Source organism: Haplochromis burtoni, unplaced genomic scaffold (genome assembly GCF_018398535.1).
Source record: "Haplochromis burtoni strain Fernald_Lab_line unplaced genomic scaffold, NCSU_Asbu1 Contig_479, whole genome shotgun sequence".
In the NCBI taxonomy this organism is placed as follows: Eukaryota; Metazoa; Chordata; class Actinopteri; order Cichliformes; family Cichlidae; genus Haplochromis; species Haplochromis burtoni.
The window spans coordinates 182,114-196,448 of NW_024582840.1; the positions used below are offsets into that span (position 1 = coordinate 182,114).

Sequence of the window (14,335 nt, forward strand, 5' to 3'; positions counted from 1 at the left end):
GGGGGTAAAAAGTAGTTGCATAAGAATTTTTTTGATAATGAAATAAATAATAATCATCCTTGTATATACTGAAAGACTCCTGCTTTTATTTGCTGGAAGGCTAGACTGAAATTGTCTGGAGATAAATTCCTTGTATGTGCCCCAAGCTCGTCTGTGCCCATGGCAAAACCTTGTGCTCAGCCGGGTGGGTTTGAGTAAACAGTGAACGAGGCGAATTGGACTGCGCCGTTGGTGCTTTTGACACTTGGCTACTGACAATGGAAGCCTAACACCGGTGGTTTCATGATTATCATGTGCTCGTGGGAAATCAGTCTGTCTTTTGGCCTTCCTGATTTTATCTTCACACACTTAAAAGTTTTTCACTCACTGTGCTGAAAGTTAAGGCGAGAGATTCCGTACCTAAAAGTGTCGCCCGTACATCTCCGTCGTGCGCTATGGGGAGTGGGCTGGAGAGGGGGAGGCTCCGGGGAGGCGCCGTGCGTCGTGCGCTGCAAGGCTTGGCCTCCGATATGTGCGCGGCGCTCGGTTCCCGTTTGACTGATCAGATGCTCAGCGCGCGGCTAAACACCGACGGCTGACTAAACTCAGGAGAGCCACTGAAGCGCTCGGCTGGTCGTGTTTCTTCGTTTCCACGACTGTTCTCCACGGAAATACAGCCTCCGGACCCACTGCGCGTTGCCTCACGTCCCCCTTGGGGGTCGAGGGAGGAAAGAAGTAAAAAAAAAAAAAAGAACGATAGGGAGAGACTCCTAGAGAGAGAGAGAGAGAGAGAGAGAGAGAGAGAGAGAGAGAGAGAACAGACGCTGGGCTCTGGCTCTGCGGGGCTGGCCGCTTCTCTGTGGTTCGGGGAGGCTCGAGGGCGATGCTGCTGGGCGGGGATCTTACACAGTTTCTGCCCGGTGGCGGAGGAGAAGATGCGAGCTGCAGCTACAGAACACCCGCAACGCCACCGTCGTGTTTTCAGACCAAGAATTGATGATGGTGATGATGCTGCCTCCCCCAGCGCTCTTTTTCTGCTCCTCCGGATCCCTTTCGCCCGGGATTCTTGTTCTCCCGACACTGGATTATAGATGATTGCTGTGGACACTATTTTTTTCTTTTAATTTACATCAACTCTTTTTATTTTCCGAAGCGAGGCGCAGGGAAAAGACATAAATTGGCGGGCTGAGGACCGGTGTATTTTAAAAGCGGTTTTTTATATATAATTTTTTTTTTTTTTTTTTTTTTGCCTCTCCAAGTGCGTGCAATCACGCCCAAAATCGGCGACCGACGCCTTGGCGGTGAGGAGGAGGGGGGAGAAGAAGAAGACGGAGGAGGAGGGGGAGGAGGGATGCCGCACCGTCCATCACCAAATATCAACAAATGTCACCAGGCTCGGATTTTGGGGAAGCCCCCCTCGGCTGGCGTTTGCGTGTAACCCGAGCAGCAGTGTGGTGGCAGTGAGAGGCTGCAGCGGGACTTTCTGCCGCGACATATCAAACGTTGCAGATCTATGGCACAAAATTAAATGAATTATTAAAAAATTTCATTCGTATCTATTTCTATTTTTATCACCGCCGGGAAAAAAGGAGGTGGAGGAGGACTTGGGAAGGGGGGAAGACAACTGCAGATCCTGTCAAGATGCACTAGGCTGGTGAGAGAGGGGGGGGAAAGACGCAGTCTCAAACTAGGATAGCCTACTTAGTGGAGATGATCGCAATATTTACTCAAACGCACAGCTATGCATCTTTATGGCATTATTCTAGGATGATCGGTGTTTTGTTTGCCCGATGAAAAGCAAGAAGCCATTCGTTCTTGGTGAGGGTTTTAACCAAAAAAATAAATAAAAATAAACACACACAAACAAACAAACAAAAAACAACATCAACAAAAAACGGAATGTCTTAGAGGGAAAAACGCCGATTGTGTGACAAGATTTTCCCTTTTTTCTCACAAATTTCTGGCCACCACTTAAAACCAATCAGGTTTTTTTTCTTTTTCTACAAGAGAACTGATTTTCCAGAAATTCCAGAAATACATCCCTCCGTTTCCCATTCATATTCCAAACACACGATCACAGACACCGTGCGCTCTCCCTCTCCTCTTCACCCTCCCCTCTCCTCCTCCTCCTCCCCCTCCTCCCTCCCTCTCCAATCACAAATGGAGGTATCTTCTCGGCGCTGAAGATCTGGGAAGGAGACAGAGATAGAAGGAGAAAAGAGACTCGAGATAAGCCAGAGAAAGCCCATCTCCATTCTGCATGTGTGTTTGGAGCCGAGGCTGATGGGGTGGTGGCATGTGGAGGTGTCACTCTGAGGTTCCCCCCCCAGCACCTTCCTAACCTCTGGCGTTTGGTGTCTGCAGAATGGCGCGTTTTGGAGACGAGCTACCCAACAGGTATGGAGGAGGAGGAGGAGGTGGTGGTGGCGGTGGTGGCGGGGGTGCCGGCGGACAAGGGGGCCCCGGCCGTGGCGGCAGCAGGCAAGGGGGGCCCCCCGGAGCGCAGCGGATGTACAAGCAGTCGATGGCCCAGAGAGCCCGGACCATGGCCCTGTACAACCCCATACCCGTCCGGCAGAGCTGCCTAACGGTCAACCGCTCCCTCTTCCTCTTCAGCGAAGACAACGTGGTGAGGAAGTACGCCAAAAAGATCACCGAATGGCCATATCCTTTCATAGCAATGCCAAGCAGACTGCCAAGGTATCGCCGCTGCTATGTTGTGTGGTGTGTTGGAATGATTGGCTAGGTGTGGCCTAGTGTGGTGTGGAGTGGATTGGTGCTGAACTAGCCAATGGAGGATGGATGCCAGAGCCGGTGTGGTGATTTGCAGTACGATGTACAGTGTGTGTGTGAGTGTAATATGTGATGGTTTCTGTTTTCTCTTTGCAGTACTGTGAAGTGTTACATGCTGTGATCTCCAGTGTGTGCGGTGTGTGTTTTGCGGTACTTCACAGAACACATGATTCCATCTCGTTCTCTCTTTTCGTTTTCGCTGCTGTGTCCTAACCTGCTGGCCGCAGGCTTATCTGAGTCCACTGATGGAATGAAAGATGATCTTGATGATGATGGCGGTTGTCATGACACCGGCAGTCGCAATCATGTTGATGCTGCTGCTGATTAAGGTGCATCTTGAATAGAGCATTTAGCTCAAACCTGTTACTGAACTCGTGTGTGTGTGTGTGTGTGTGTGTGTGTGTGTGTGTGTGTGTGTGTGTGTGTGTGTGTGTGTGTGTTTTCGGTCGTTGTAGTCAGAGCTGAGTGCTGATGTCAGCATTTTGAAGGCTTAAGCACCATGCAACCAGAAGGGAGAGGAAATGACTCTCTCCTACTCTCCCTCTCTAATTACTATTGACCATATATGGGTGGTCTATGGCTCATCCAACAGGACAGCAAAGGAAAAAGCTGTAATTGTCAGGACAGGTCGGTCTGATGGAACACTCTCATGTAGCCCACTATTATATCTTGTGTATAAAAAAAGAAAGAAGATGAAACATACAGTACAAGTTTGAGACTTTTTAGGTAACTGACAGGAAATGAGTGGACTGAGTCTTTTTGAAGTGGACCAGCTATGCTTTTTCTTATTTTTTACATATATTTTTCCTATAGGAGCAAAGATATCAGCACTAGCAGCATGTCCAGAGTGCGTAGCGCATGTTAGTTGGAAAAGCGGTTCAGAAAGTGGATGGATGGATGCTGTAATAACGGTGGATAGTTTCAGGCAATGTGATCGGCACATGTGCAAGTATTCTTGATGAGCCAAAACCTCAAGTTTCGGACGGTCTTTGCACTCTTGGCCCTTTTTGATGTCAGAGAGAGCAGAGCATCTCTAATCTAGCACCTCTGGCTGTTAAATAAGCCCCGCCCACCTGCTGTTCACATCTTAGTGTTGCAAGAGTCAAATGACCAGAGCAAAATAAATAAATAAATCAGCTGTGAGGGGAGTGGGAAACTGAGCTAAAAGCGCTTGTTTCAGACAGAGCTGAACTGAGGGGCTGCAGGAAGGCCTAGTATAACATAAATAACGACTATTTTTAAACTGTGACTCATGCAGAGCTACTCATGTCAAGGAATAACAATTAGCAAAATGGAGCTCCTTTAAATCGAAACTGATATAGCATCAGTGACGTCACGATACAGCATTTTCAGCAGCTGCAAAGATTTTAAAGACAGAAAATAGAAACACGCATCCAGGCTGACTCACTGTACTATTTTCTTTCTGACCTGGAGAGGCTTATTTTTCTTATTCATTAGTCCACCACTTGTTTTCTTAATAAAACAATAAATTATTTAAAAACAATGTTAGCTAATATTGGGGGGTTGGGGGGGGGGGCTCTTTGCATGCTTGAATTGCTCATAGTACGATTTCCTAGTTTTGAGTATGTTGTTACTTAGACCACCTGCCTAAATTCCATATTCAAATCATAAAATCGTAGAATACATTTAACAGTACATATAAAAACGTCTTGGAGATCAGCTGTTTAATTAAACTGCCAAGCCTTTTACCTTTATTTGATAAAGCACTGCGGGAGTGAATAGGACATTCAACAAAGATCCCAAATTGTATTAGAATCAGTGATTTAGTAATTATATGGGATGAAGACCACTAATCCATACAGATGCATAAGTTATGGCTCAAACCTGTCCAGTAGTCCTGCACTGAAACAGCCTAGACACAGGGTTCATTTGAACAAATCTTTTTTTCAACTCCTCTGTTGTTTCTCACTTTGCTGTTAGTCACTTTTAGTTGGAGGCAAGATCTGCAAATCTGCCATTCACCAGTTTTTGAAGTGGTGTAGTTGGAGTTTCGGCGTAGTTGCTTCACTCCAAGTGTAAAATGCAGTTTAGACAGAAGGCACAGGAATGTTTTAGAAGCTTTAATGTAACATTTTAATAACATTTGTTATGCTTTTATGCAGAATAATTTTTTTTTCCACTATGTTAACATTTTAGAGACCAGATAAAATGGTTGGTTGGTTCATTCAGTGGTTCTGCAGAGTTCTCATTCAGAAATGAGGTTATTTTCAATCCTCTGATCCCAGCTTCCATAGACTCACTTTTAGGCACATCCTTTCCTTACTAAAACTTGTTGTGAAAGATGGGAAGTCTCCAAGATGTTTTTTTTTTTTACTTATTCGCTTTCTCACAGTCAGTTGTTAAAATTTTGAGTAGAATTCAACCTATATAGGAATTTTAAGACTTACACCAATATTTGGTGGTTTTAAAAGCCAATATTCTGAAATATTGTCTGCTATTTTTTCTTTCAGACACATGAATCATAACCAGATTTCCCTAACATTTGTTATACATACTTATTTATGTTCCCGTTTACACTCTGTTGCTGTTTATGATGTTCCAAAATCATGTTGCCTCCAGGGATGTTGCAGAGAAACTATATATGCAACATCAACACCCGGCACATAGCTAAAAGTAACATAAGCCTATCAATACGTCAGTCAGGCTCTGATTTTAAGGAACACGCTGAATTTTGATCTGTCCTGTTTGTGGTTTCTTTTTTTTTTGTAATTGTTTTTTGTGGTCACTACCTTTACCTGGCATTTCTTTTCCAAACTCGTCCATGCCTTAGTAGCGATGCAGAACCATGATTCATTTGTATTCAGCCCACAAGTTCGGGAACCACTTCGCAAATTAATCCATGAGAAAAAAAACATTAGTTTCAGCTGCTGTAATGAATAAGCCTTACCATAACAGCATAAAGTTCCCTCCTAGTTTGTATTAAATGCTTTGATGGAAAAACAGTTTGCGTGGAGAAATGACATCAAGTGTCAAATTTAGTCAAAGAGGCTGGCTGATGGTGGGAAAGGGTGACTTACCCCAAACACATCACCTACCTTGCCCCTAACACCACAGGTCTTTTATGGTGAGCTTAGAGTATGACATCCCTCATGGGAATTCTTGCAAATAGTTTTTAGTGTTGTTTTTAATAGTTTTTGCAGTACTTTTTACAGCATGATTGTAACTGTTAGAGGGGAATGAGTGTTTCAGCTCATTTAAAAGAAATAAAGAAAGGAAATAGTAATTTTCATACTAACTGAGAGGATACAGAGTAACTACTCTCACAGGGCTTTACTTGCTCAGCTAGTCTATTTTTAGTAGGTAAATGATGTGAGAGTCAGGTCACATGAGAATGTGCCTGTATGAGAAAAACAATTCATTTGTGGTAGTGATGCCTGTGGTGTGTGTGGTATCTGTGTGTGTCTGTCTGTGCGCAAGTTTTATTATCGTGCTTTTATGTTTTCAAAAAAGTCTGATCACTAATATTCTGCAACAGAAATGGTGATAGAGCTGTTTGGTTTTTTTTATTAGAGTCTAAAATTAGCCAAGTTAGAATCTGTTAAAAAAAGAATCTGATGAGATGATGATCAGTAACACTCCCTTCACCTGTTAGCAGTTTAAATGTTGTGTACATTTCCTATAATCTGGTCTCACACTAAGCAATTAGCGAAAATAAAATGACATATAAGATACCGAGTGGAGAGCGGTGCGTGTTCAGAGGGTGAGGGGGGATTTATTAGACGAGAGAGGAAATGCTGTGTTTTGGCAGAGTGCCTTCATAAAAGTTCTTCATATTTCTGCCAAAATGTTTTGGCTGTTCTGCTGGAATGAAAACATTTTATTTATTTATTTTTAGGAAATCCATCATCCTACATAAATAGCTGAGTTTGCTCTCACTTTACAGCCTTTGTTTCACCTAATGTGTCCTGGTTTCAAGTGGAAAATGTTTTTACCATTAAATAAGGCATTTTTAATGGTGTTACTGTGAGATGAACACGGGAATCATGTCCAGGATAATGGCAATAAAGTTTCATTCTATATCCAAAATTATTAAAAACTTTTAAAATGTAAATTTTAAAAAAGGGGGAACAAATGATAAGCAAAGGATTAAAAATACAGCTTTTAGAAATAACAGTTAATGTCCAGGCACCATGAATGGGGGCAGTACCACAGGACTCAGGACTCTTCTTCTTTCTTTCACACACACGAATCATAACCGGATTTCTCTAACATTTGTAGGAACAATCAGACTACATTGGTTTCACCACAAGAATCAGCACAATAGATACGTTAGTTTTTAAAATATAACCATAATTAAAATCATACCATTAAAAAAACATATGACTTTCTTTAGCATGAACAATTGTGAGGTTATTTGACTGATTGAATTTATTTTAAGTTGTAATAGCTAAAGTCACCTGAATCATTGGTAGATTGTTTGTTAGATAAAGGGATTCAATACATTTCTAACTACATAGGAGGTGTCTGTATGCTCTTAGCTTTTGTTCCAGTTTTGATATATAAACATATACTTTACTTTGTAAAGTAACTCTGTCTTTCACAGTTCCTTCCCAGTCAACTGTAGCTTTGTTTTCCAACTAAATGTAAGATTTTTATTCCTCAAAGATGTTATATGGATGCTGTGATGGAGGTGTAGTGTTACATGCAAAAGGACTATAATTCAAGCAATTGAGGTTTTCAGTAATGAATCCCACATGAGTGGGTTTAGTTTTATAAAGAATGTAAAATATATCAGGGTTAGGGTATTTATGTAATCTCAAAGTAATTTTTGATTTTTTTTAGTAACTCAGCAAAGATGTAGCTGCGATTCAAAGCTTTGCAGATGACTGCATCTTGTCACCAGGGGGCAGCAGCAAAAATACGTGAAACAACTGGCAAGAAGGGCTGATGTTTTTTGTTTGTTTGTTGGTCCTCTGGCTAAGCCTCTGTTGTGGACAAGACAGAAGTCATAACAGACAAAGAACTTCTTGTAGTGGAGTGAAACCAAGTGTTAAAAACAATACAGACTCTTCACCACAGATATTTGTCTGCGGTTCCCACATCTGCCAAGGATGCTTTTGTTTACCTGAAACAGTGAGAAACAATAGCCTTTCCATATTTAAGTCTCTAAAAATAGAAATACACCATTAAGTGAAAATTTGTTTTGACCCCTGTGAAGCTATCAGCAAATGAGATCACAATGGCATTGATAAATGCCGCTGGCATTGATAAGTCCTGGTATGGGCCCATCATTAAGTTTACTTAAGTTACTTACCTACATTTCTAGGTTACCAGTGTCCTGTCCCATTCAAGGGTGATGACAGCAGTACATTTTATATGCACTTATTCACATTTTCACTAGCGGTAACTTAACTGTGCACAGTTAACAGTGCACAAATTACTCATGGGGTCGATTTAAGTGCACTTTCACCTGCTCAAGTGTGACAAATAAACATGCTCATTTGAGTTTTCTATCCAAACATGCACCATGTGGAAGCATCTTTGTCTGTTTTTACTTTATATCAGTTGATTTTCTTTCCACTGGAAAACATTTTCAAATGCAAAGAACATCCACTTCCTGATTTAAAAGTGCAGTGAGCATATCCCAGCATGCTGCCATCTGTACAGAGCCAGGCTGTGTTGGCTGGCAGGCACTGTGGCTTCTTCCACCAGAGACCCAGAGGACTTCATTATACCTCCCTCCCTTTCCTTTGCCTGCATTTCCCCATTCCCTCTCGCCCTCCCTCCCTCTCTCCCTCTCCACACTCCTTTCATCTCCTCTTCTCCACTGCACTTCTCTGCCTGAAATCCATTTTTAAATCTTCTGTCCTCCATCTTCTCTCTTTTTTGCCTTTTTTTCCCATTTTATCTTTACACAGCTGTCACTCTGAGTCTAATTTAGTTTAATGTAGGGCCAATATCACCAGAGTGTACAAAAATACATATTAAGTGTCATATATAAGTGTCATACGTTTTTGACCCAAATGTAGCACAGACTTAACAGAATTTGTGTTTAACAGTATAAATTAAATGCAAATGAATGCATATTCAGGAGTTGGGCATCACATCAAGAAAAAACAATCAGTGTTGTGAATTCCCTTGTGCGCTGTCGTTAAACCGCCGCAGACAAAGAGGGTGCTACAAGATGATGTAATCTAATAGTGCCAGTAAACAAACCAAAACTCCGTGGGAAACATGATGCAAATATGGCATTTCTGTCCTTTCATGTAATCATTTGGGGGAGTCACTGCAGACAGCATCCCCATAGATCCATCTAGTCAGATCTGTGCATGGTGGTTTTTTCCATCTGTTTCATTTCATTATTTTTAATCAGTACCTTTACTAAGGTGACTGGTTTGTTTGGCATCATGACACAAAACAGGAGTTTCTCTGTTGAAACGTGATCTGCCTAATAAATGCCGTAGGAGAGCTTATTAGCTAACCAATGTCATGGGCGGGATTAAAAGTATTGTTAAGCACTCCTTAAACTGTTTAGAAAAGATGGATGTGGTTTCTGGGTCTAAAAAAGTGAAGCCAGTGTAGAAGTTACAGCGTGTAAAATTTCATTTCTCGATGTCAGTAAATTGAACTCAGCTGAATCTTACCCATCCCAATTGAAGTTCATGGTCCTAATGAGGCTAGTTGCTGTAGGACAAAAATGTTTTAGTCAGCCTAGAGAGAGAGAAAATATTACTGTAGACTGTATTCTATAATGTCCACAGACATCTAATGTGTTTCTTAAAGAAAACAAATATATACACAATATATTTTTACCAGATTTTTATAATGTCAACACTTAAATCAAGAAATAAAAACAGATATTTTTTGGTATTCTATGTTTTACTGCTCAGTAAACTTAAAAACTCTGGGCAGTTATCTGCTAGTTAGGTGCTATCTGTGCTGTCAGTCCGCTGCTTACTTCAGGTGTCAATGGCCAGTGAGAAGAATCCATATCTATTTACTCTAGAGGAGGCTATAAAACTTTGTCAAAGAAATCCAAAAAGAGTCAATGAATCAGTGAATCTCACTTCTATGTGATGGCAGCAACACTGTGGTGAGTTTTTGAGGAAATGCTCAACTTTTCTGTCGGTAAGTGCTGCTCTGTTAGCCTATGTTAGCCGCTAATAGCCTGTGTTAGCCGCCCTTAACCTATGACAGCTGAGGTTAGCCTCTATTATCTACTGTTAGCCAGTGCTAGTGAAACTTTCTTTGAAGTGGCTGTAACATTGTGGGACTCGGACATTTAGTGAATGAATTCTCATATAATGTTTGAATATAATCAAGCTGTTCATTAGATTCAAAGTGTGATTTGTAGAACACTAAAGCCTAATGTTAGCTGCTATAATGTTATCTTATAACCAGCTGTTGTTATTTAGCCAGCTCATTGTCAGCTGTTTAACGTGCTGACAGTCAGGAATAAATACATGTTTGTGCACATTTGCATGTGTTAGAGCAATGACTTCAATTGAGGACATGAGGCTTGACGTGAGAATACAGAGGATAACATTTTATTAAGATACCAGTCATTTTGTCACTGCTTTGGTGGATGATAAAATTTGCCTCTGCAGGCAAACACCTATGAGTGTGTCTTGTCCTCTGCCTTTGACATACAGGCTATGTGATTAGTCAGTGATATCCTTCATGGGCACTGTATCTGAGATGTAAGGGCAGTATGCCGACTTCCAGAACCCGGCATCCACTCATACCTGTTTTTAATGGCTTTCCAAGAGAACATCCATTTGTTGGAAAACATAATTACACACTAATCAATGTATATTTGTTACAATATGCTTTTTTCTATTAAATGAACTCAAAAAGGGACTGACTGTACCTTTAAAGTTACATTCTTTCTAATAGTCAGCAAGGAGCAACTAAGTATAAGAGAACAGCCTGGGTTCCCTTTAACCATGCCATCAGTATCCATGCCATGAGTTTCTGAGTTAACCATCTCAATTGCTATTTTAATTTCTTATTTATGATAACATATTTATCACTTTGTAATTTATGGCTTCTATTGGAGTCAGAAAGACAAAATAACAAGAAATGCTTTAGTCTGGTCCTACTTTGTGACTGACAAGTCACTACTTCAAGTGTGCACTCACAAATTTCATCGGCAAGACATGATGGCAAAAACGCATAGCTCGAGGCTTCACGTCAGGATTTCACTAACAAATGGGTGATGGGACAGTTTAAATCTAATATTAAAAAAGAAAAAGCAGAAGTGAAGTTGGGTTGGAGGAAACTTATTTTCTTGTACTATGGAAGCGTAGAGCTGCCACCCAGGTAAAAGAAAAATAGAGCTATATCACGTTATAATGTGAAAACTTTATTGTTCTAACAGTATACTTTTCATGTTTGTACAATATAATATAACGTCATTACAATATACATAACTATCACATTATAACAAAAAAAATTCATGTTCTTACAATATCAATACTATTTTGTACGAACGTGATAATTATATATTATTTGAACAATAACGTTTTCAAGTTATATGTTTTATTTTTCAAACATGATCTATATGTTTGTCTTAAAACATAGTGAAGTGGAAGACAGTACAGATCAGAGTTCGAGAAAATGGCTTGTTTATCGGAATTAGTTAAGTTCTATTTTGTGCTTGGATTGAGGCATGGGGAGATTTTGTTATAACGTGATAGTTATGTTTATTGTAATAACGTGATATTATGGTGGTCAGCATGAAAAGTATATTGTTAGAGCAATAAAGTTTTCCCATTATAACGGGATATACTTCTATTTTTGGCTGGGTGGCAGCTCTACGCTTCTGTACCAGACTGCATTTTTTAAAATCTTATTTTATTTACTTTTTATTTTAAAGCTTGCCTCATAAGGGCAACTGCAGGCACCCACCACCTGTCTTCACCACAGGATGTCTGCAGAAGTAGACATAGGCATAAAGAGGCTCAGGCCACAATTTACATGTGCACATCAGGAGAACTGCACATTAGCCACATTAAGAAAAGGACAACCGACGACATAAGCAGATCCTTCTACAGGGTCAGTAGGAAACCTTATTACAACTTTTATTTCTTATAGAAAGATCATTTTGGTCATTTTTATGATCTTGGCTTAAGCTGGCCTAAATTGGGCCTCAGTCTTGCTCTTTAGTGAGTTGTGAACAGGGCTGGCTGTAAACAAAGGTAAAGGCGCACTAGATTTAGCTTGCAAAACAAATCTAGAGCTTTCTACTGAAAAGTGACTACAAAAAGTAATTATCATTATTATCTTGTTTTCATAGTGGTTTAAAGCTCAAATCATAATCGAAATTAAAACCAGATCGGTCGTGCGTTTTTCACTCCTAGATCTGGATTGAATGGTCTCCTTTTTTAATATTCAAGAAAGCAACTGAAGCTTTTTTTTAGCTACTGTTTGGTTTGTTACATTTTCCTTTTCTTTATATCACATTTAATGCTTCAGTCACACATGTTATTCCTGATATTACGACAGCCAGTGACATTTATATTGGAGTGACCCATTTAGTTTTTCCTAAACTTGGCAAGTAAGAAAATGTGTCTCTATATGTTGTCAAAGCAGCATACCATCAGACAAGGTGACAGTGTTGGAATCTCTCTCTCTCTGTCCGCCTCTCTCTCTCTCTATCTTACCATCTGTCCAGGGCATTTGTTGTCTGTGTGGGTTTCACACTTTCCCAGCTGGGTCCTGGCCACACTGCCTGGTATCATGTGAGGGAAAGACATGTGGGGAGAGGTAGCAAGTGTGAGGCCTTGAGAGAGATTAAAGAAGATTAAAGAAAAGATTAAAGACAGCCCCCCCCCCTCAGCTCCCCTACCTCCACCCCCACCCCCCGCCAAAAAAATATAAAACAGGGATCAGTCAGTTCACCTGTTCACCATATTTTTTAATGAAATATCAGAACATGGTTAAAATTGCCCTGAAGAAATCTCATGTAGATAAATACCACAATGTTCCCAAGGACTGTCTGTCTTTTTGTTGTTCCACTCTAGTTGATCAACAACTAGTGATCTAGTGATTAAACATTCACCTGAGATTGCAGAATCTGTGTGTAAATGAGCATCTTCGTGTGCAAACGTTTTCATCCATAGGATCAAAAGCATATAAAATGCTTGTCTCAGTCAATAATATTGTCCCAGGTGGAAGGGAAAAGCTCAAGCTTTTTCAAGCACTGTCACTTTTGCCAATCAAGACAAATAAGATATAATAATGTAGATGGATTACTGTAAAAGTGTGAAAATGAGTGAAAATACTGTCATTTAGGAAATTATTATATCTTGGCTTAAAGAAAGCTAGGGTGGCTGTGGCCCAGGTGGTAGACTGCTAATTAGGTCTATGGATTGATAGGCAGGTCCTCCAGCCTGCATGTCAAAGTGTCCATGGGGAAGTTGCTGAATCATCAGAGTGTGAGTGTGTGTGTGTGTGTGTGTGTGTGTGTGTGTCTGGGTAAATTAGAATGTTAATAAGAAGTGCTATATGTAGAAAGGATGCAAATTGTCATGATCCTGGGTCCTTTCAACCCAGCGTTTTGTGTTTTTTATTATTGTGATTTTGGTTCTGTTCTTCCTCAGTTTAGTGTTTATTCTTTTCTGCCCGTGTATTCCTGTGTCAAGTCCACGTTTCGTAGTCTGTGTCCTTGCATGTGTAAGTTCCTGTTTTATTGTGAAGGTCTGCATCTTATGTGAGTGTTTTCAGTTTGCCTCCCTTGTCTCATCACGTTAATCACTCCCAGCTGTGTCCCCCACCTGTGTGTAATCTCCCTGTGTTTCTCTGAGTGTATTTAAGTCGTGTCTTCTGTCATAGTAGCTGCTGGTTTGTCTGCGTTTCTCCCTCCGTCGGCCTGTGTGGTTTTTCCCCCTATGTTTTCTTCGTCTCCCTGCATCTTGGTTTCTTATCTCAAGATTTCAGGTTTGTTTTCCTTAGTTATTCCCAGTTTAGGTTTTCTTAGTTTCAAGCTCACCCTCGCCATCTCTGTTTGTATTTACATTGTTAAATAAACTCACTTGCACCAGAGCTGCCGCATTTTGGGTCCTAATGTAGTCTCACACGGCTTGCCCCGGCTACCCATGACACAAATACATGCACATTTAACTTGTGTTGTTGAGACCTTAGCATCTCTATGTACTCTTTGACATGATACCAGATTGCCATATGAGCCACAATCTGTAAGAAAGAGATTTTGGGTCCCTGAAGCTTTCTTAGTTCTGTTTGTAGTTCTGTTTGATTGCATTCAGATAGCCAGTAAAGAAGGATAGCATTTTATGACTGTTTAGCTATTTATTTTTTTCCTTATTTATCCCCATTCATAAACCTTGTCAGGCAGTTGGAGGCAGAATTGGCCTAGAGGCTAAGTAAACACACGGGCTTCCCAAAGATCTTCTCTGCCTGAGAGGTTGACATGTTTACATTGCTACTGTGTTATTATACAGAAATAAACAGGAAGTCTGTAACATGTACACTATTTGGCTGAAATCATTTTGGTTAAACACTTACACGTGCAGAAATAAACATGATCTACACACACACACACACACACACACACACACACACACACACACACACACACACA

The 14,335-nt window shown here is 40.7% G+C and overlaps 1 protein-coding gene across 13 annotated transcripts in view; it reads left to right on the forward strand.

Moving 5' to 3' along the window:
• The window catches only part of cacna1ab (calcium channel, voltage-dependent, P/Q type, alpha 1A subunit, b), a 204,548-nt gene that overhangs the window by 47,328 nt on the left and 142,885 nt on the right, over positions 1-14,335 (forward strand). For all 13 annotated transcript variants that reach the window (XM_042213765.1, XM_042213767.1, XM_042213768.1 and 10 more), the window contains exon 3: positions 2,344-2,643. In XM_042213765.1, coding sequence (XP_042069699.1) covers positions 2,344-2,643 — 300 coding nt within the window. The remainder of the gene's footprint in view (positions 1-2,343; positions 2,644-14,335) is intronic.